The following is a 21,334-nucleotide window of genomic DNA, read 5'->3' as shown; positions in this document are numbered from 1 at the left end:
CATGTCCGATGCGATGCGAGCGAGCTTCAGCGACAAAATCAATTCCATTGCTTTATTTTCTATTGGACTGTCCTAACTGGCTGCAAGTTTAACGGTTTCAGTGTGGACAGACAGTGTCCGATGTCACGCAGCTCGACGCGATAGTCGGACACTCGAATGCAGTTATGACACGGTGTAAATGACTCCCTGGGATCTTAAAGCCTGAATTACGGTTCTGCGTTAAATCGACGCGTACCCTACGCCGTAGGCTCTGCGTTGGTGTGACGCGGAACCATAAATCAGCCTTTAGTTACCTGAAGAGGGATCCGGGTCACCTCGTCTTCACACCAATTCACACAGGAAGATTTAATTGAATTCTAAACAGGTACACCACAGTTATTTACTCCGATTCCTCATCATTTCATTTCTTATGTTACAAGACAAATGAATCATGTTAACTGTAAAGAAATCACAACACTGAATGTTCACAAATGGCAACTTTATTGTTAAAAAAAAAACAACAATAATAAGTTGTATATAAATAACATTTATGCACTATTGCTGGCTCAAGGAGGGACCGTGCATTTCTTCTGAAGTTGTCGTTGAACAGCTTCAGGTGCATTGCTTGGAAGATTTGAAACCATAAACAGAAAAAAATGTATTACTAATAGAAGCTAAATTAATATAATATAAATAAAATAAAAGCTAAATAAAAGCTAAATACTTAGCCCATGCAAAGATCATACTTATAGACAAATATAAATAACGTAAAAAAATAACGTCACTTACCACTGACTCGTGTGCAGTTGCCGGGTCCGTACTGTTGGTATTGATCCTTTTATGAGGGTAAGTGTCGATGCAAAACCTAATTTTTACTGTCCCTCGTTGTTGAAACACCCACACATTACACCGCTTCGGAACAATGGCGGAATTCCTGTCCCGGCGGAGTTAGTTGTGGGCGTGGTTTCATGCAGCGGAGGCCAACCTATGGAAAGACGGGAGCAGAATCTGAACGGCTCGTAGAAGCCACATGGAAGGATCCTCCGGGCGGCTGTACAGACACTGCAGAATTTGTTTGCTTTACTCCTTCTCTGTGTTGGCAGGGTGAGGGGAGACCACTTTATATATGTTAAAGCAAGAAAAAACTTGTTTTCATAATAGGTCCCCTTTAAGTACAGATGTGTGAAAATTCTAAGTATTGGTACTTTGCTGCATTACATCTCTTCTTTTAGGACAGTAATAGTCTTTGCCCCGCAGGCCAAAGAGACAGAAAGTGATGGATGTAAAATGTTTGGCGACACTAACGGAGGCAAATCTAACCTGGAGATGCTGGTTAATCCACATGTGATATCAACAGTGTAGCACATTTGAAAGTAATAAGTCAACATTTTAGCAAATTAAACTGATGTAAACTCTCAACCTTAATGATAATACAATTGGCTTGGGGATTTTTCTGAAATTCAGAGGTTGCCATGGCGATACATGTACTGTGGCTCTACCACACTGAAATACAGCAGCCTTGTCTAGTAAAGATATCTGAGAAGAAAATATTTGGTGCTGATAAAGTTAATCAAACAATTTTGTCAATGGTAAGGTGTGAAGCAAAGGATGAGAGAACGGCTATATATCAATATGACTCCCCAAATTTCAAATGTATCAGTCTAACATGTGTTGGCTGAAAACATACTACATAAATAATCAGTGTATATGAAAAAAGTCCCTGACTGACTCACTGGTTCCAAAGAAATGCACTCACAACCTTAGTCATTTTTTGTTCGCCAACCCAGCTTGTCTTCTGAGCAAAAGCTGTTATGATTTGCATGCATAAAATCTTTTCCCTCTTCATCTGCTTGGAATGTTTTTGGAAAAACCTCAGTCATCACTGAACAAAAGCAGATAAATTGTATTGTTTTAACAATAAGCCCCTGATTGATGAGTTGACAGTCATAGAACAAAGCTGAACCCTGAGGGGAAGCCGTGCCTCAGTTCTTCCTGTCTCCAACAAAATATTTGTTCAGAGGTATTTACTTGCAGAATGGAACAAACAGGATGAACGAATGTATAAAGTTCACTGCAAAGTAATTCCCAGTTATTGATGACACTTCTTGGAGCCAACACACGCGAATGTTTACAAATTCATAGTTCTGAGTTTGCTGCTACCCCGAAGTTCCCGGGGAAATAAATTCACACTTGTGTTTCGAACAATGCAACCACATGTGAATCACCTGCATTGTTTCTGTAGTGTATCAGACTGAAGAGATGTATTTTCTTTTGAAAGGTTTTATTCATTTCATATAATACTGACACATGTACTCAATAGCGGTTAACAGGCATTTAAAAACACAGATATTAAAACAATTAGAGCATCAATTTACTTTTAGAACCGTTGATTCAATTGGACCCTTTTTTTTCTTTACACGTTTACACGTTTCGATATGCCTTAACATCTACTTGGTATTAGTCTAACCTCACCCCTAAAAGGATTTTATCCTCTGTCAACGAACGAAAAAAAAAAAAAAAAAAAAAAAACAGAAGCAAAAAGGAGACCGACAAACATCTTTTGCATTAAAAAAAAGAAAATGGCGTGTGGTTAACCACATACTGTTCAAGGTCAGATACTTTTATGAAGGTTAAATATATGTATTTCAAAAAATAATGGGGGGAGAAAAAGGTTCATTTTCAGATGTGATAAACATTTTGACAGCTGTAAGGAGGTTATATGTGGCACAGTTTGAATATGTCACCCAGACTACATTAGGCAAGCGTTCTGGATCCACTCCCTTTACGCCGGGATTACAGGACTTTAGAAAAAAAAAAGCCTATCATAAAATGAAGATCCTAATATTTTTTCCCCCGTCCATCTATGCAACCCAACTCAGCCAGAAAAAAGGAGATGAAGAAGATAGGTTGTATTAAAGAAGTTGTTTTTGTATCATCTAATAAAGTTCTTCTTAAGTCATAGTTCATTTTTGTGTACAGTATGTAGGAGCCTTATAGGTTTCTGAGTGATGTAGTCCTCTGCTGTAAAAGACCCAGGAAAATCAGCTGTTTCAGAGTCCTGTCTCTTCAGCAGTCAGTTCTTAGTTATCCTCAGAAAGATGAAACAATGACTGGGTCCTCACTGGGATTCATCTGAGTGCATTTTCTTATATCTTGATAGGTCCATTGTGCTGTGAAAATAGTCTGGCAGCCATTTCCTTCTGCTTGTTTTGAGATGAGCGGGATTATCGGGTCACCTAGAAGAGCGAGAGAAGAAGATGGTTAAAACAAGTAAAGCAGACCTTGCTCAAACAAGTACATGTAAGAGAAATGGGTACAAAGTGGTACAAGGTGGTAGCAAATGTCCATGAAAAGGTTCCTGTATTAAATTTCTATGCAGTTCTGGCAACTATATCTAACCATGACCTATCAGTTCTTACTGGTGGAAGACGGACAGTGTGGCTTACACCTCCTCCATCTCTCCTGGTAAGAAACTAAATAAAATACAGGTTGAGTCATGGCAGCCAGGACCAAGCACCTCATTCAGGACGTGACCTCCTACAAAGCCATTTGGTCTAGTCGTCGCAATGTCTGCCCTAATAATGTGGTCTCTTGATCTTGTCTGCTCCTCTGTCCCATTTTCTTTCCTCATACATGTACTTTTGTCCCATTTCAAGTTATCTGCGAATAAACAGATGAAGACGGATGTATAACTGCAAGAGCTGGAGCATATGACAATACAAGCTCTCCAGTACCGGCATGTATTTCTCTCTAATGCCCCATTCGGATTAAAATTATCTGGGGACCTGCGGTAATTTGTAATAATCACAGAAGACGTCTGTGATTTTAATCCCATCTGAATGCGCCATGTGATTTGTTAAGTAAAAAATCCACTGCAAATTAGCTACCCCATTTCACCAAACACCGATATCATAAAATCATTTTAATCCCGTCTGAATGCACATGCCAGTGATGTGCGGGCTGGAGTCTTTTTTAACAAAATTCTGCCTTTTCTGCTTCTTTCATGGTGTCATTTCAGCAATTGCCTACATAGTGTGATATTATATTACAACTTCAGATATTTGAATAATCTGGTAATTTTAGATGCTAATCATACAGAGATAAATGAACATTAACCTTCACATGGAGACTGCTGATGTGAGGAAGTCCACATCAGCAGTAGAACAAGTGAGATGGTGACACATGTGGCTGCATCACAAAGTACCAACTTTGTATCTTTCATCAAGTTTCTCTGACACGGGAAAAAACTTTAAGGGTTCCAACGAAAGCTCAAATTACTTTTACCGTTAAGTTTACTGTTACCATGGCAACTTACAACATAGACCGATATGCTGTTTTTATCTTTATTTTGTCACTTCTCAAAATGGGAGATGAAGTCACTGAAATCTAACTGTTGAGTGTCTGATCAGATGCTTTTCACTTAATATTCAAATTTAATGTTAGATAAAAGGTAATTAATAAATTAATTAAAATGCCATCCTTCAAAGTCACTTCCAGGATCAATGTCTGTAAATTACATTAAAATACAGACTTTGCTTGTCCAGCATGAATGCACAGAATTACATACAGATGTTGGGGTGTTTTACGATGACTGCAGTTCAGTGTAGGACACTATTTACATTGAGTTGTTCCCCCATTCTGCCTCAACAGATACTTTCCCTCGTCTATTTCTTCTTAAAGGAGTCTTTCTTTTGTTTAGTCACATAATAAAAGTTGGCCTTTGCAGTTCCAAAGTACAAAGGCCAGCCACCACTGGGAGAGTTCAGAGCAGCGTTTCTTCCAAGCTGGCCCCTGAACTGATTCCACTGTATCTACTCTTGATGGCTCCGGGCCACCCTTCCTGGGCCCTTTCCCATTGCCTTCAGGCAGCCACTCCTGTGCCTGATCAAAGAGTCTGCAGGCGTTTGTTGTCATGCCAGTTCATTATGCACGCACACTGTTGCGTTTCTGTGTCTGCTATGCTTTACAGAGCAAAGTCGAAGGCTCTTTAGGTGGTTATTCCCTTGCTTGTTAAATATGCCTGCAGGGTGTAGTTCCTGTGCCCAATTAGAGAGCTGATTTAAGTAGTTAGGTCACACTTCACAAAGAAAAACACGGGATGCACAAGTGTCATATCAATGTTTTTTTTTTCTTTCGTAGGGCCCATAAGTATGACGTGACTCCCTAGTGGCAGTTCACATTGCCACCAAGCAGATGTCCCCTTCACCTGTTACGTTTAAGATACTCTTAAACACAGTCCCACAACAGGCGCTGCTTGAATTTCATTAGTTAAAAATAAATGGAGGTAGCATGAATATATTGCACATTTGTGACAACGATTATTAGAATATTTGCAATAATAATAATCATAATAATCATAATAATAATCATAATTCTGTCTAAGATAACAAAAAAAACAAACAAACAAAAAAACTACAACCTGAAAGTGAAAAAATGTGGCCGGCTGGCCTTTGGAGGGTCCCTCCTTATATAAGAGCCAGGTCCTGCTCAATGTTTCTTGCGTCGTAAAGGGGAGATTTTCTTGCCACTGTTTGGCTTAAGGTTTTTTCTCCCCCCAGGGGAGTTTTTACCTGCCATTGTTTATGTAATAATTGCTCGGGTGTCATGTTCTGGGTCTCTGGAAAGAGACAACTTGTGTTGTAATAGACACTATATAAATAAAATTGAATTTAATTGAATTTGGATTGTTATTAATTGTTGCAACCATGCTCATAATGTGCCCGCTGCTGAGTGAACTTAAATAATGTGACACATTATCCTTAAATTTGTTTTGGCTTTTATTAGCTGAAAACTATTAATAGCAAACAAACCACAAACATGAGAAAATTAATCTTGACTTTTTGTTTTTCCAATCTTGATCAAGAGAAGGAGATAAATGTGCACCACTGAGATTTACACCCCCCTTTACACAACTTTAAACACAATCCATAATATCAAGAATACTTTACCTTCACTGCTCAACAAAAGAAAATGCATTTCTTTACAGATGGATGTAAAACTGACCGGAGTTGTGGAAGAACGGCTAATTTCATTGATTTATCTACATCCAGTTTTATGGAATATCCCCCCCAGAGCATTAACGCAACAAAAATCAATTGACTTAATGCATAGTGAAAAAGAACTAAGAAGACCTGCCAGACATGACGTCAGTGGGAAATTATTATAGGTAGCTGTGTTAGATATATTTTGTGGGAATACCGGTTCATACAATTTTTATCAATCCACAAAATGTATCCAACACAGCTACCTATAATTCACTTCCAATGCATGCTAAACATACCATTAAACCTTTTTCCTGATCATGTATTATAAATAAGCTTTTGTTACAATTTGTATAGTCATGTAAAGAAATTGTTAGGTGTTGGCTTTTTCCACATGTACAGTATGTACAGTAATTATTAAAAATAAATGAATCAGATAATCTTTGCCAGCTCTTAAAATGATATACGTTTAACCTCAGATTAAGTAAACTCAGTCATCTATAGGCCTAGACTGCTGGGGGGCCTCCCATGATACACCTCTCCTTTCCCTGTTCTCTTTTAGTCCAGCTCCATTGATAACAATTGTTGTTGTTAACCTGTGTTCTTACCAGCAGGTGTTCCTGATCTCTTACTGTTACTATTGTTTACTTATTAGCTTTGTATTAATCTGGCTAATTTGGAATGAGTTGAACTGCAATGACATTCGTCATGATCTGGCGCTGTATGAATAAAGTTGAATTAAGTAAACACGTTATAAATATATTGTGTCATTATGTGATTGTCTGAAGGTTGTCTGGTTAGTAGAGCCATCTTAAGCAATAATGATGACAAGTAAGTGGTTTCTATATGCTTTTGTCAGTCATTCATGTCGGTGTGGAGAGTTTTTTTGTCCGCTCTTCTTTACAACATTGCAGCAATACTTTCATCAGGTTGAAGAGTGAATTTTGAGAGAGCTATTACAACACTTTATTTCTGTTTGAGCCATTCTGTTGTGGGTTGCCAGTGTGCTTGGGATCATTTTACTGATGCATGACTCAGTTTTGGTCAGACAGATTGCCTCAAATAAGTCTTTGGTATGTAAAGGAGTTCATGAACTATGGCCAAACATGACTCCTTTTTCAGGAAGATGAGATGAAGAACTGGGTAACTTTTGTGAAAAGGGACATTGTAATGCAGCACTGCGTATACACCTCAGTGAGCAAATTTATGTGCAGCGGTAAAAACAGTTAACATTCATGTGGCACAATTGTTACGAGACTGCAGATGCTCTGGAGTTACACACACCCAGTGTGATTTACACACACCGAGTGACGAGTCAGTGCCACACAGCAGATGTTAGAGGCCTGCACACCTACTGAGAGAACTCTATTTCAAGCGGGCACGAGGAGGGGTGGCAAATTGATTTTGTTCAGTCAATGATTTGACTTTTTATCTTCATCGCCTATATTATTTTCCTACTTTGCCTTCATTCATATGTTCTTCTTAATTAACAGGCAACATGCTGTCATCATGCCAGACAGTCGAAGCTACACTTGCCGTAGTGCATTACAGATACAACTTAACATTTTCCACTGAACTAGACATAATTGTCTATGGCATCTATGTGGTCTCATATGATACTTGGACACAAGAATTCCTCTTCTAAGAATTGTCATAACCAATGTTAATGTTTACGTTCAATAATTGTTGCAACGCTTGTGACAAACTCAGAATGCATATTAAAATTGAATGATTTGAACTGAAATGAAAACATACATGCGCCATGGCTGTCTGTCTACTCATCCAAATAATAATATCTGGCAGTGTCCCCTCCCTCTCGCCTCCCTCTGCCCTCCTCCTCTCCTCCTTTCCCCTGCTCCTAGCCAGATACCCAGAGAATAATAGAGAAGGACATTTTTTATGTGAGTGTGTGACTTCCCTGTTCTCTGTCAGCTGACAAGATCAAAAAAGCTGCTTTTAAGTGTGTGAGTGTGTGTGTATATATATACTGTATATGTATTATTTTTTTGTCTTTCCCATTCAGTTTTCACCTGTTCTATTTATTGCTCATCCATCTGCACCTGTATTCTTCTTCCTTTCTGCTGCTACCAATTGCTCCCCTCTCTTATGCTCTCTTTCTCTATTTTGCTCCATCGTCAATTTCAATTTACGAGTGGATCTTAATGGGACTATAAGAGAACGTTCGATGCTATTGATCTAGATGCATGCGCATCCTGACCTCAACGTACAACACCAGAGGAGAAAGGAGGAAAAAAAAAAAAAAAATCACCCTTTTCATCATTGGGCAAACACTTCAGTTTACACCCTAAAATAACAACGTCACAGACACGCAAAATCACACACAGATCATTGATCAAAGACCTGAATGCAAGAGACAGCACATATTTGTGCTCTGTTAAAGCTATGACAGAATCAATGATAAAGCAATGTCTGGCTGAAACTGGATGGCTTGATCTTGTTCTGAAATTATAAATGCACAGTTTAGCGCTGATAAAAGTAAATTCATGAGATTCATGTATAAAGACTGTGGCAGGGTGGAGGATTGGGCGTGGTCTGCGGGGGAGCAGCGCACAGGTGGCGCGGGTGTGTCCAATCAATCTCTCTTCCCTGCCTGTGTCTTTAAGGAGTGGGCTGACCCTGGACAGAGGAGGGGGACGACACGGAGCTGCCTGAGACCTGGACACGACGGCTGCCGTGTGTGTGTGTGTGTGTGTGTGTGTGTGTGTGTGTGTGTGTGTGTGTGTGTGTGTGTGTGTGTGTGTGTGTGTGTGTTCATTCATACATTCATACACACACACATGTGAATTGGTCTCCTGGAGAAGCTATCAAAAGCTTACGGTAGGAGCCATCTGTGGATCTGTGGTCCCCGATACACAACACTCATACTTGTTCCCACAAGTTTACGTTGTTTTCCTATAATAAGGTGTTTATGTCTCGTATTGTGGGTGCTGGGGAACGGAGATTGGGATGAGTTGAGTTAGTCTGTGATTCAAACCTGAGACCACCTGATATATTGTACAAGCATTATGGAAGTAGTAGTAGTTCTTAGTATTCTTTAAGGCGAAGAATACCATAGTGGGCAAACAGGTGGCGAGTAGGTGAATTAAATTCAGTCCAGGAGATGGCAGGGATAATTTTTTTCTGTAAAACTGGGATAAGTATTACACCAAATAATATTACAGTAATTTAAATGTGGTTCAAACAAAGTTTAATAAAGAATGAGAAGGGCAGAGCGTGGAAGCAGGTGTCTCAGTTTGTGCACAAGGTGATCTATATGACATTTAAAGTTTAGACAATCATCAATGAGGACCCCAAGGAACTTTGTAGAGTTTACTCTCTTTATGTCTTCATCATTTATTTTGATCTGAAAGGCCAAATTTTCCATATTTATTCGTTTTTTTTATTGAAACAAAATAATATATAATTTGTTTTCTTAATATTAAGAGAGAGTGTATTTACTTTAAACCAAATATCCACCTTAGAGAGCTCATTAATAAGGAGGTCTTCAAGTTCATGAATGTTGTGTACGTGTCTGGTGACGAATAAAGTCGACTATTTCTCCGCTCAACCACATGTCCTCATTCCTGTCTGGTTACTCCGGTAGCACGAGTTGGCTACAAAGACATTTTGGTAAAACACAGAACCAAATGAACAAGAAAAGCACACTCTTGTTCAGTTATATGGTTTTATGTGACATAAACACAAATTAATCTGGCTGGAGCAGCAGCAAGGTAGAGGATGTCTAAGATGAGATGGAACAAAAAGTTTCACGTGATAAAACTAATGTTTCATTAAGTTGTATGAAATAAACTAAGTGAAAAGGCACTATTTTTATTTGCATTTTTGTACAGCTTTGATTGCTGGGTGTGCTTTTTTTTAGCAACCATAAAACATCCAAAACAAAGACACAGGTTGGCTAAGTGTTCACAGTCCCCAAACTGATGATTTCTTAAAGCACGTATCTCCGCAGAGGGTTCTGTTTTAATATGAATGGAAATATAAAATGCATCAATTACCATGTGGTCAAAGCCAGCTGAACTTGATGACATTTTCATTAGAGTCAAATGTAATGAAAAAGTAAAAAAGAAGAAAGGAGAGAAGGGATTTACAAGAAGTGGGTCAAAATGTCTATCTCCTCTATTAAACTGGCTTGATGTATCGTGAAGCTTTACTTTTCATTAAGACTCTAGTTCACAGTTTCCATTTTATACTTTTCTGTATTGTCTGACTTGTGTACAGTGTTATAATGATACATCGTCCCGTTAGACATGTCTGGACACTTTAAAATCAGGTAAATGTATGTTGTATTCCATCTAAACATAAAATGTTTGATTTTAAGGATCCTTAGAATTTTTTCCAACATTGGCTCTCAATTGATGATATTCTCTGGGAAGTGTGTGTCCACAAGATGAAGAGCTTCAGTGGTCATTTTAAAAGCAAGTAGATCCCTATGGATCTACTTGTATTTCTTTCATACATGTCTCCAGAGAAATGTATTTTTAGTTGAGAGGGCGCGTTGGCCAACCATGGCTCAGTGGATGCAGTTTGTCTTCCTGGGCCAGTAACAGAGTGAATGTATTTGTTATGTGCAACACTTCTTGGAGGACCGTTTTATGATAAACCAAGTACTCCGCTGGATACACAGACAGGCTAAAGCAGAAAAATATGAATTAAATTAACTGTCTGTGATGTGCTAGTAACTGGCTCGTGTGTGCCTTTTAGAGCAAACATCAATGAACAAAGTTGGTCTGTCTCAAATGTTTATGCTCTGTCTCACAAGAAAAATAAATAAATTCACTTCAATGCATCTCACACTAGAAAGGTGATTAACTTCAGTGATTACCATTTCAATGCACTCTTGGTTTTTGACATGGAGTCAAAACTGGTGTGTTGGACAACATCATTAGCTTTCCTTATTCCTGGCTGCATACATTTTGGAAACCTCATACAAATGCCTCACATTGTGCCATTTACTCTGCAAAAACTAAGCCAAAGTGCAGACGCAGTGAGTGAAAAACAAAGTACACTCTTAATGCTTCAATAGTTCCAATCTAATGCTTTAATTTAGAAGGATGATTAGCAGCCAGGTGCTGCTAATTAAAATGCACTTGATTAGTTGGTTTTCTTTAACAAACGTGTCCACCTCTGTAAAAGCAGAAAGGTTGAGAGTTTGCGGGTCCGCAGCTTTCAAGACAACACCACACAGAAAATACCCAATTTGGTGTTTCTTCACAAATGGAAAGTATCCAAGAGAGCTGCCAAACTTCCCAGGAGTGGATCATTCCCAGCAAGTTTACACTGCAATGCTCAGAGAAATTAACAAAACAACACACACTCACACACACACTCACAAATCCAAGAGCACCTTGAGTTTGAGAGAAGATCTCAGACCTCACAGGCATCAGTGTATGTCAAATGTTAAAGCTGACGATAAAAGAATGCAAAAATATGGTTTGCCTGGACAAAAATTAAGAAATAAATAAAAACTTGGCAGCACAGTATAGCATATTGTAGCGACCCTGCAGTAATGTTCCTGTATAATGTTGTTGTGTTCAGATGTTCTGTTTAATGTTAAGCCTGTGGGTAGAGAGCAGGTAGGGGCGGGGTAAGCACGGGAGTTGTGAGTGTGCGCGTGCTTGTGGCGGTTGGCTGAGCTCGCTGGGAGAAGCACGGCTGTTGAGCCGCAGTTGAGTGAGTTCAGCGGGGTTTTTGTTGTTTTGGCGTGGTTACGGCCAACAGTAACCCATTCTGTAACAGGTAATAAACTGGCTAACGCTTCGCTCGTCCTTCCGACACGTCCTGGTGGGCGCTACAATATCATACCAGCTCTAGAGCACGGTGGTGGGAGGGTGATGGTTTGCGCTTATGTCCAACTCTGCTTAACTAAATCTGAGGCCTTCTGTCTGACAATGAAATTGTGACCAAACTGGGTCTCACAACAAGACAGTAACTCGAGCACAGCAGCAAATCTACAAAAAAATGCTCAAATGGAAAAGAATAAAGGTGTTGTAATGTGATGCGATCCAGAGCTGAACCTGGTTGAATTGCTGTGGATAAGAGAGCTGTGAACAAACAACAAGAAAATGAACCACTAACATTCCTCTACAATGATAGGAAAGACAAAAAAACATGAAGAAACCTTTTATCTCATCAAAGTGGTTCTACAACTTATTGAATGATGAGGCGACTCGGTTTTTCATGCACTCACGGTCTGTTATATCACATTTTGTTCATCTGAAGTTCTTTTTACGTAATGCTCAGACCCTCTAAGGACCAAACCATTTTCATGTTTTGGTATATAAAATATTGAACTTAATTGAATTGAAATATTCCACAATTTCTTATTCATTTCAATGTATATGACCACAAAATAAAATGATAAAAAGTAAACATTTAAATAGAAATAGAAAGTTTTATGGGGATTTTTTAAATCTTTTTTTCTTGAGGGATGGAGGTTGAATAACACATTGTGGTAACTGAATGCAATTACTTTCACCCAAGTACAGAAATACACTATAATCTGAGCTAATTGTACTTCCTATTTTACAGCTGCATTCCAGACATGAGCCTCAAGAGACTCATAATTGTGAGTCTTTATGTAATTTATCCTCAGATAAAGTTAAGTTATGAGCTACCTCTTAAAATTATATTCTGACATAAAAAATGAATGGAATTTAATGAATGTTGTGCAACACTTTGTTGAAGATAAAGAGTAATATTTAAGCAGAATAAGATTCAGTCTAATATGTAGAAGTACTGCAGGGTTTATTGAAATCCATTAGCAACTCACTTAGATAATGGTTTAACCATTTGCTTCATGAAAAAGTCAAATGTGTGAATTTCCAACCATTTTTTTCCATCCTGTTATTAAATAACCGAACAACACAGACTGTGGTTTGGCGTCTCTGGACTAAGAACTTATTTTCTGAGCTTCTCTGTTAAAAAAGATAATGGCTTAAAGTCTGGCCTGTTAAACACCTGCTCCATTATTAACATACATTTACATTATTACATGCGAATTGAAATGATGTAAATGGATGAAATAGTGTAATAGCCACAGAGGACAATTTCAATTTCAGAACATATGAAGGAGTATTTGTACAGTGCTGTTTCAGTACTTTTGCTTCAGTGAAGGTTTTAAAGAGGTCTTACAGAGCTGAGATGTAAAACTAAGAAACTGAGTTGACTGGTGCTGCTGGGAACTGGAACTTCAAGACAATACACAATAAAGCTAATCAATCAATGCCACTGTGCTGTGCATTGTGGGGAGGAGCTGACATATTGTGATGCCATGGAAACAACAAGCAACATGCGGTCCTGCTGCTGCCCCAGCTAAACTTATCTGAGGTAGTTCAGATATGTTAAAGGTAGTTTAAAATAAGATGGACAGATGTACAGAGACAAGCTTCTGCTTGAAGCAAGAAACGATACACTGGAAATATTGACAGCATTGGAAACCTCGATCGATATAAAATCCCAAAAGAAGAATTGTTCTATGATGCCAAAATAACATACATATTGTCCAGATTTATTGAGCACATTGGCTCATGACTTGGGATAAAACATCATCTCACCACAGAGAGAAGCATAACAATGGAACTGACGTCTATTGAACAGCGAAGAAGAAACCATGCTGCAACCCAAACAGACATGCTGTTAGAATCTGTTTATAGTTTTTCGCTAAGGGTTTTCTTCTTTCTTTTTTCTTTTTATGAAGCACTCCATCATCTGCTTAAATGACAAAGCCACCCCTGCTGTACATTCATAATATACTTCAATTTGATATTTGATTCACTCTGATGTTTCCTCTCTCTGAAGCGATGACTGATAATTACTCCAAGAGCCCGCATTTTTGTCTATCAATTTTTGTGCTGTGATTCAAATCGTTCATGGCAAAACCTATGAGCAGTCTTACTCAAATTAGAGCTCGGGCGGACATTGGAAAAGCATTTTAGGGTGAAAATAAAATGGGAGGACAGCTGAGGAAGAAAAAGGACACAAGGAGGCACAATCCATTTTTCTAGCTGAGAGGTGAGGAGAAGAAAAAGTATGAATGGCACCGTGAATCAACTCAGGAGACTCTAAGTGTGTTGGAGAGAGTTGGGGGAAAGAGCAGTGAACGTGTCTCTTAAGCTCTTCTCAATGCTCTGTTTTGCCCAAGGAGATGCACTCCTGACGCTCCCCTCTGACCACACCTTCAATCAATTATTTAGGCCCAAAACAAAGGTCTGAGCCCAGCCATGAATAATGGAAGGCGAGTAGGCAGAGAGAAGGGTTAGAAACAGAAGTGTACAGTGAAAGGAGGTGAGTAGCGCACAAATTTACCTCCTGTGACAGACGGCTTTAAGAGCCTTCTCATCTCAAGCCACAGAGGAGAAACCAACAGGATCAGATGCAGGCTGAGCAGATATGTGTACCATACATCCACGCACATTCTCACAAGGACAGACAAATGGACAGGAACCTATTACAAGGGAGGACAGGCCAGGGGGCTTGTGCATCCCACATAAACTGTATTGTGGAAGAATCGAAGCATAACACCGAGTCAAGGACATTTAGTGCTCTGGTGTATTCAATGTGACGAGTTCTTTTTGCATTGAGTCAGATGGCATGCCAGTGAAGTGCAGGGAAACAGGGCAAGTGAGAGTGAGGGGAATTGTGATATCACATGTTCTGTAAGTGTGTGTGTGTGTGTGTGTGTGTGTGTGTGTGTGTGTGTGTGTGTGTGTGTGTGTGTGTGTGTGTGTGTGTGTGTGTGTTATTTGTCTTATTCCTGCTGGCAATCTTGTTAGATACAAGACTGAAATAGTAAATAAAGGGAAACTGGGTGATGGAAATAGTCAGAATGATGGAATGGAGAGTGAAGCCGCCTATCCAGCGAAGACAATTAAGAGAGAACATAGTGTGAGATAGGAGATGGACATGCAGTGACATGATATGAGGACATGTGTGCATGGATGTATCTCCTAGAGCGATGATATGAGCGTGTAATGTATGACAAAGAAAGACGAAAACAGACACATTTTGCAGAGATTGCGTGCACTAACCTTTGTGGTCTTGACTTTGTTGCCTGTGCTGCAGCTCCATCCTGTGAGGTCTGGCAGGACTTTGCACTCCTCACTTTCCATACATGGCTCCATCTGACACCACCACTTCTGGGCCACAATGGAGGCTACAAGAAAAGAGAGTTGTGTTTTTGTATGTGCGTGTGTTTCTAACCATCGGCTTTCTAGTTTTTAGTTAGTGTAGGTGTGAATTGTGACATCAAACTCTCCCCAGCCATCTAGTTTGAGAGATGTTCCAGAAAATAAATGTAATATGTGATCCAGCGCAATAATGTGAATACCAGGAGTTTGCCGTGATGAGATAAGCATTTAGAGGCATGAATTCTTTAACGATTAAATCTTCATGTAGAAGTGGCCACGGTAAGTTAATGTAGTTAAAAACAGCGACTGTGAAAAAGAAAATGTATTTCTGCTTGTTTCATTTATTAATTTAAGAGATATTACTCCTCTTTCATTGCTCAGCACAGATGTAATGGTGTGTGTGTGTGTGTGTGTGTGTGTGTGTGTGTGTGTGTGTGTGTGTGTGTGTGTGTGTGTGTGTGTGTGTGTGTGTGTGTGTGTGTGTGTGTGTGTGTGTGTGTGTGTGTGTGTGTGCCACACTTTTTTGTCTCCTCTGTCACATTACAAGCTTGAGTTACTTGATTCATGTATGTCATGGTTAATTCATTTAAAAATATTCTGCTGTGTTTCAGCTGCACAACATTTTGCTTTGTTATGCACAAACTGAAAATGTGCTTCAAAACAAAAGCATGCAAATACAAACTCTGAGACACAATGATTGTAATGATCTTACTAGGTCAGTATTAAAAAGAAAATGTTGGGACGATACAAAGAGCAAGGCTTGCTGGGCTCACCATTCAAAGAAATATCTTTGGTTTTGGAGTTTCATACTTTTTATGTGTGTCATTATGCAGACAAGACATCACATTTTAGCTTGGATGTTGGTGTGAGTGTGAGTCTACAGGGTGTCTGTCCTGGGGCAAGAGAATGTTTCTGTCCAACGGCCATTGTCTGCTGGTCTATGTCAATGATCTCAACAGTGTTTATCTTTGTTTGATTCCCCCATGCATAGATCTCCAAGGAGACACTAAACAAGATTCACATCATCATAGCTTTTATAAATACAGTTTAAAATACAATCATGTCACCATATGGTTTTGAATATTACTGCAGATAATTATCAAAACAATTTGATGTTGTAGACATGTTCCATGCTACTATCAACCTCCAGCACAAAAGAAAATACAGTTTTTGGTATGAAAATGTCAGTTCAAACAGTTGAACCTTTGCACTACTTTCTGATACTTTGTCATTATTTAAAAGTGACTGAGCATTTTTAATGAGTGTTCAGTTCACAAACTCTCCCCCAGTCTTCATCACGTGCTTGCTGATTAATTGCTAAACTTTACTCACACTTAGTCCCAGGTATGATACTGTATCTGGCAGAGTGTGAAACCTGCGCCAGTGTAAGTAATGTGCTGTGATTTCTAAATGACAAAAGATATGAGACAAAAAAACGAATTATTGCTTACGGCAACAAGCAACAACATTGCTGACAGGTGAGGCGAATAAAATTGGAGATGCTACATGTATCCATCCACCGAGCGTGGTGGTTTTTAATCTTGTGATTGATCGGTGCATCTCTTAAGTTCGAGGAGAATAAGCAGAACAGTGAGCTCACATGAAAAAGCAAGAAGCAATAAGCATAGAGTCTGCAGTCTGTGATTTCATAAAGTGCTACCTTTTATAACTGCCAGGGGATTTTCTGGGAATTAGTGATGAATTTTCTATCTTAGAATTGGTGTTATAAGTGCGAAACTAAGCTTTTGTTCTTTTTCCCTGAGGGCCCCAAAACATTCAGGTCTAAATAATCAAGCTTTCATCTACCGTCAACAGATCAGCTGTGGAAACACCATTTAATGTAGATATGCGTTATTAAAATTGTTGAGACACCCTTCTTGTTCACATAACAATGGCAACCATTGACTATGAGATAATCACATTAACACAAGGTTTCCTCTGTATGTAGGATTTAAATCTAAAAACTCACATGTTGTGCTCACGTACAGGTGCGTAATACTACTTTGGGTGTCTACAATACGTTTGCATAATCTACCGGTAATATATATATATATATATATATATATATATATATATATAAAGTGCATCAAAGTACAGTAAATATAAAGTATATTATATATATATACTGTATACATATATATATATATATATATATACTTTATATATATATATATATATATATATATATATATATATATATATATATATATATATATATATATATATAAGTATATATATATATATATATATATATATATATATATATACTTTATATTTACTGTACTTTGATGCACTTTACCATTAACTTTCTGAAAGTTTTTAGATACCAGCATGGAGAAGATACAATAAGTGTATTGCGCTCTGCGTGTTATTGTGTAGTGATGCCTCCTCATTTCCTTGCTCATCTTTTCCCCTCCCCTTCTGTGTCTTGTCTGTCTTTCCCTGGGAGTGGCCATTTCTCTAATCACCAGCTACTAACCTGACTGAAGCAGTATATCCACCCCGACTCTAAATCCAGTCTTACCTGGATCGTTGTTTCAGCTACTGTGGTAGTTACGTTCAGGCCTCTGTACAAATCACTCTTTTGACCTGTCATTTGGTGAATTTACTTCTTTCCGTCCCGAACCTGTTTCCTCGTGTTCAGGACCACATCACCAGCACCTGCCTGAAACTGTCTTGCCTGCTCAACCACTACTCTCCAGCCAGCCCACATCACTTCCCATCCCATCTCCCCTCTGCTTCAGCTCTGCCATGCCCTCCTCATCAGCCATTTCTCACTTCCTGGACTACCATTCAATAAGTCCTTCTGTTGGAATTTCTCTGAGTCTGCTTTTGGGTCCGTTCTGTAGTTCCCTAACACTGTGAGTATCTACACCCATTTCATTTTTATCCCAAAAAAAAGCCAACAAAAAGAACAATGAAATCCTAAGTCTTCTGAATGCACTAAAAGCCAGCACAGGAAGTTAAATTATACTGCCTTGCAACTTCCTGTTTTGAGTTGGCAAAAGTGGTGGTACTGTATGTGGGTTACCTGACTGAACCAGCTTTCTATCATTAGCATTATTTTGGCAGTATTGGTACTAAATCTGTAATCAAATTGGTTCCCAGCTTCAGCCAATACCCAAAGCCAAAGTATCAGAATGAAGCAGCAGCTCATTTCTTGAATATCTTCTGAATTTGGCATTTATTTCCTTGCTCTTACTATTTTGAGGGTGTACGTGTGTTTAGTGAGATGATCTTGTTGCTGTGTGCTGCAAATGCCCAGATGATGCACCATAAGTGTGAAATGCACGATATGTTACATCCTTCATGGTTGCCACCACGGTGGGACAATCTTTTGTTTGTATATTTTGGATAAAAAAGATGACGACGTGTCCATTTTTAGTGCCAAACATGGCACTACTTTAATCTACCATATAAAAAAGAGGGGAGAGATTAGACACAAGACAAGCAAAAACAGGCTTTATCTTTTTGGGAATATGACAGACCAAAAGCAAATCATGGCGAAAGCTTGGGGGAAGCAGCCAAAGAAGAAAGTTCCTGCTGTAGTTGAAGTTGAGAGCAGTTTGAAACTGGAACAGCACTCATTTTAGACTGCACATGTAAGAACACTGTGCATGTAGTGCGCTGTGTTAGACTGTTGACAGTACAGTACTGCATTTGGAACAACAACCCTTGACTGAGATGTGCTAAATTAGCCACTTAGGCAGATATGAATGGCATAAAAGGTTTGACTACAAATGAGATGCCATGCAGACCTTCAATATGCACTAAAAGCTAAAATACACCGAATGCCAAAAAAAACCCCTGAAAAGCACATTATTTTCTTTTAAGAAAAAAATCCATATACAGATTTGAGGAATTCAATCTCTTTATAGCTAAATTCTCTGCTGCTAGACTGAATATTTTCATGGAAAACTTGCTCTCGGCGTCCTTCAACACATCCATGTGCTTAACCTCATAAGACCTGGTGCAATCCCCCGTGACCCTGTTCAGGATTAAAATGGGTATAGAAAATGGATGGATGGACGGACATACACAACAAAACATGCAACGTCCACATATGTGTATGGCAGATATTATGAAGTTAATATGAAAATAAATCATATTAAAAGAAAATCTAATCTCTTTGCAGCCATCTTTCCTTAAAAAACATGCTGTGGAAAGATGATGATGTTGTTGTTGTTTGTTTGTTGGGAAATGCGGACTAATTTGACAGCCCAGAACAGTTCACATTGTGCTTCTTTGGCTAGTAGCCTAAGGTTTTTTTTTTTTTTTTAGAAGGCATTCCATCACTTTTTAATTGATTGTGCTGACATTGTAACCTTATTCCATCCATCATGTTTGTGATTCTTCTGAAGGTACCACATTAATGTAATACAGAGAGGCTGTGCATGAAATAAATCCAAAACCAACACTGGACACTCAACTCATGACTCCTCTTTGTACTTAACTGCCAACGCACATGTGGCATACATAAATAAGCTGCTTCTAACACAGTCTAAATGTCAGGTTCAATATTTATTTCAGTCATAATGCAAGGGCTGGCTGAAATATCTGAACCAGCAGTCTATCATGTTAGCACTCACAGAAATGCACGGCGAGTGTGAAAACTGTTTCCAGAGTGTGGGAATGATGTAGATGGATTCAAAACATGTACAGTTATACATACCATCAACACAGGAGGGCATTGCCCGAGTGGTGCCAGCAACCTGACCGGGGAAGCAGGAACATTTGACAGTCTGTGATCTTTCCTCAATCTTGTTCTTGTTGCAGCAGCGATGGGCGGCGATCACTTCACAAGTCCCTGCCTTAACATGGACTGTAAAAGACACAGACACACAAGGATGGATCATTTTACTCAATATTAGTCTTTACTCTAGCTGCAGTTCAATTAGTCCAGGTCCAGTTTAAATCTTGTATCTTGTCTCCTTTTTTCATATCTAAGAAACAGCAAAGTAGACAAACACAAAATAGTAGGAAGACTTGGAATAACTGCGCTTAAAGACTGCTTGGGACCAAATATCCTCTCTCACGCCTAATAAAAATGGCAGAATGAACATGATGTCAGACTGATTAATGAGGTGAAGCGAAATTGCAGTGCAGTCTATATTATATGGATATTATCAGAGAGCCATGAGGCACAAAAAAATTTAATTTAACGTCAGATTTATCAAATTATGCATTTTTTAGAAGCTTTATGCAATGATGTTTCCAAAAGCAAAGCTATGAATATAAAATTACTTAGTTTTTATTGCATCCCTTTTGTGAAGATATTATTTTACTCTGAAAAAAACTGTAGGTCTAAATATGTGTTAACATTTATGGACCACTTCTGTACATACACATTTCAAACAGGCAGCCATGTGGTTAATCAACAACAAGTCCACCAGAATCACAGAAGTCCCCTGAGCCTTCCATGAGCGAGGGAACAAACAAACCACTCGACTCTTCAAGATTTGAAATAGCAAAATATGGCCCTTTCATGCCAGATTCTTATCAAATACATCAAAATGTCAAGAACAAAGAGCTCCGTGTGAAAATATGTGGCCGCGTGTGCAGGTTTGCAACACCTGTGGGTGTGATACATACGTGCATACATGTTCAACATTTTTGACTTTCACAGTAATGCCTGGTGGTATCTTATGTGTGTGATGAATTTTCAAACAGCTGTTGTCAACTTATTGTAATTTCCATTACAAAGAGTGAACCCACAACATAACAGAGAGCCCACTGAATGGTAATGAAAGCTAAAGCAGAAAAACAGTGATTCTGTTCTGACTAAAGAGTATTTACAGGCGCGACAGGCAGAGCTGATTGAATTATGCATATCATTATGTTAAGCAGACTTAGAAATATTTTTAAAGGTCTGAATTTGTACTGTTAAAGTCATTTAAAACCCAGTCCAACTGAAATCTTTGTTAAAAGAATGCACTGATGCCTCACCCAATGTTTGTTTCTCTCATCGCTGCCTGATTTCCCTTTTTGTTCCTTCAACGGTGGGCCCGACAGAAAGCACTAATGGGTGATTGATTTGTCCATCTGGCTCTCCATCAAACCAGAACTTTAATGCACAAAATGATACATGGACAGCTAATGGACTGACTAGTTTTATATACTAAAAGCAGCCACACATTTATAATAAAATTGTCATGACATTTATTGAGCTTTTTTCTTTTTTAGACTCGGTGGAAAGCCAAAAAAATAAAATGTATCAGAATAATGGAA

At 38.7% G+C, this 21,334-nt stretch overlaps 1 protein-coding gene across 1 annotated transcript in view; it reads right to left on the bottom strand.

The window, feature by feature from the left end:
• Window positions 1-2,272: 2,272 nt before the first annotated feature.
• LOC133456475 (chemokine-like protein TAFA-2) overlaps window positions 2,273-21,334 on the bottom strand; it is a 116,959-nt gene continuing 97,897 nt past the window's right edge. The window contains exons 3-5 of the mRNA XM_061734954.1: window positions 19,779-19,928; window positions 15,008-15,132; window positions 2,273-3,215 (exon numbers count right to left, since the gene is read on the bottom strand). Of these exons, the coding sequence (XP_061590938.1) occupies window positions 3,204-3,215; window positions 15,008-15,132; window positions 19,779-19,928 (287 nt within the window). The 3' untranslated portion in view covers window positions 2,273-3,203. The remainder of the gene's footprint in view (window positions 3,216-15,007; window positions 15,133-19,778; window positions 19,929-21,334) is intronic.

The sequence above is a fragment of the Cololabis saira genome, chromosome 12 (assembly GCF_033807715.1).
Source record: "Cololabis saira isolate AMF1-May2022 chromosome 12, fColSai1.1, whole genome shotgun sequence".
NCBI classification, from domain to species: domain Eukaryota; kingdom Metazoa; phylum Chordata; class Actinopteri; order Beloniformes; family Belonidae; genus Cololabis; species Cololabis saira.
This window is presented reverse-complemented; position numbering and strand designations above follow the sequence as displayed.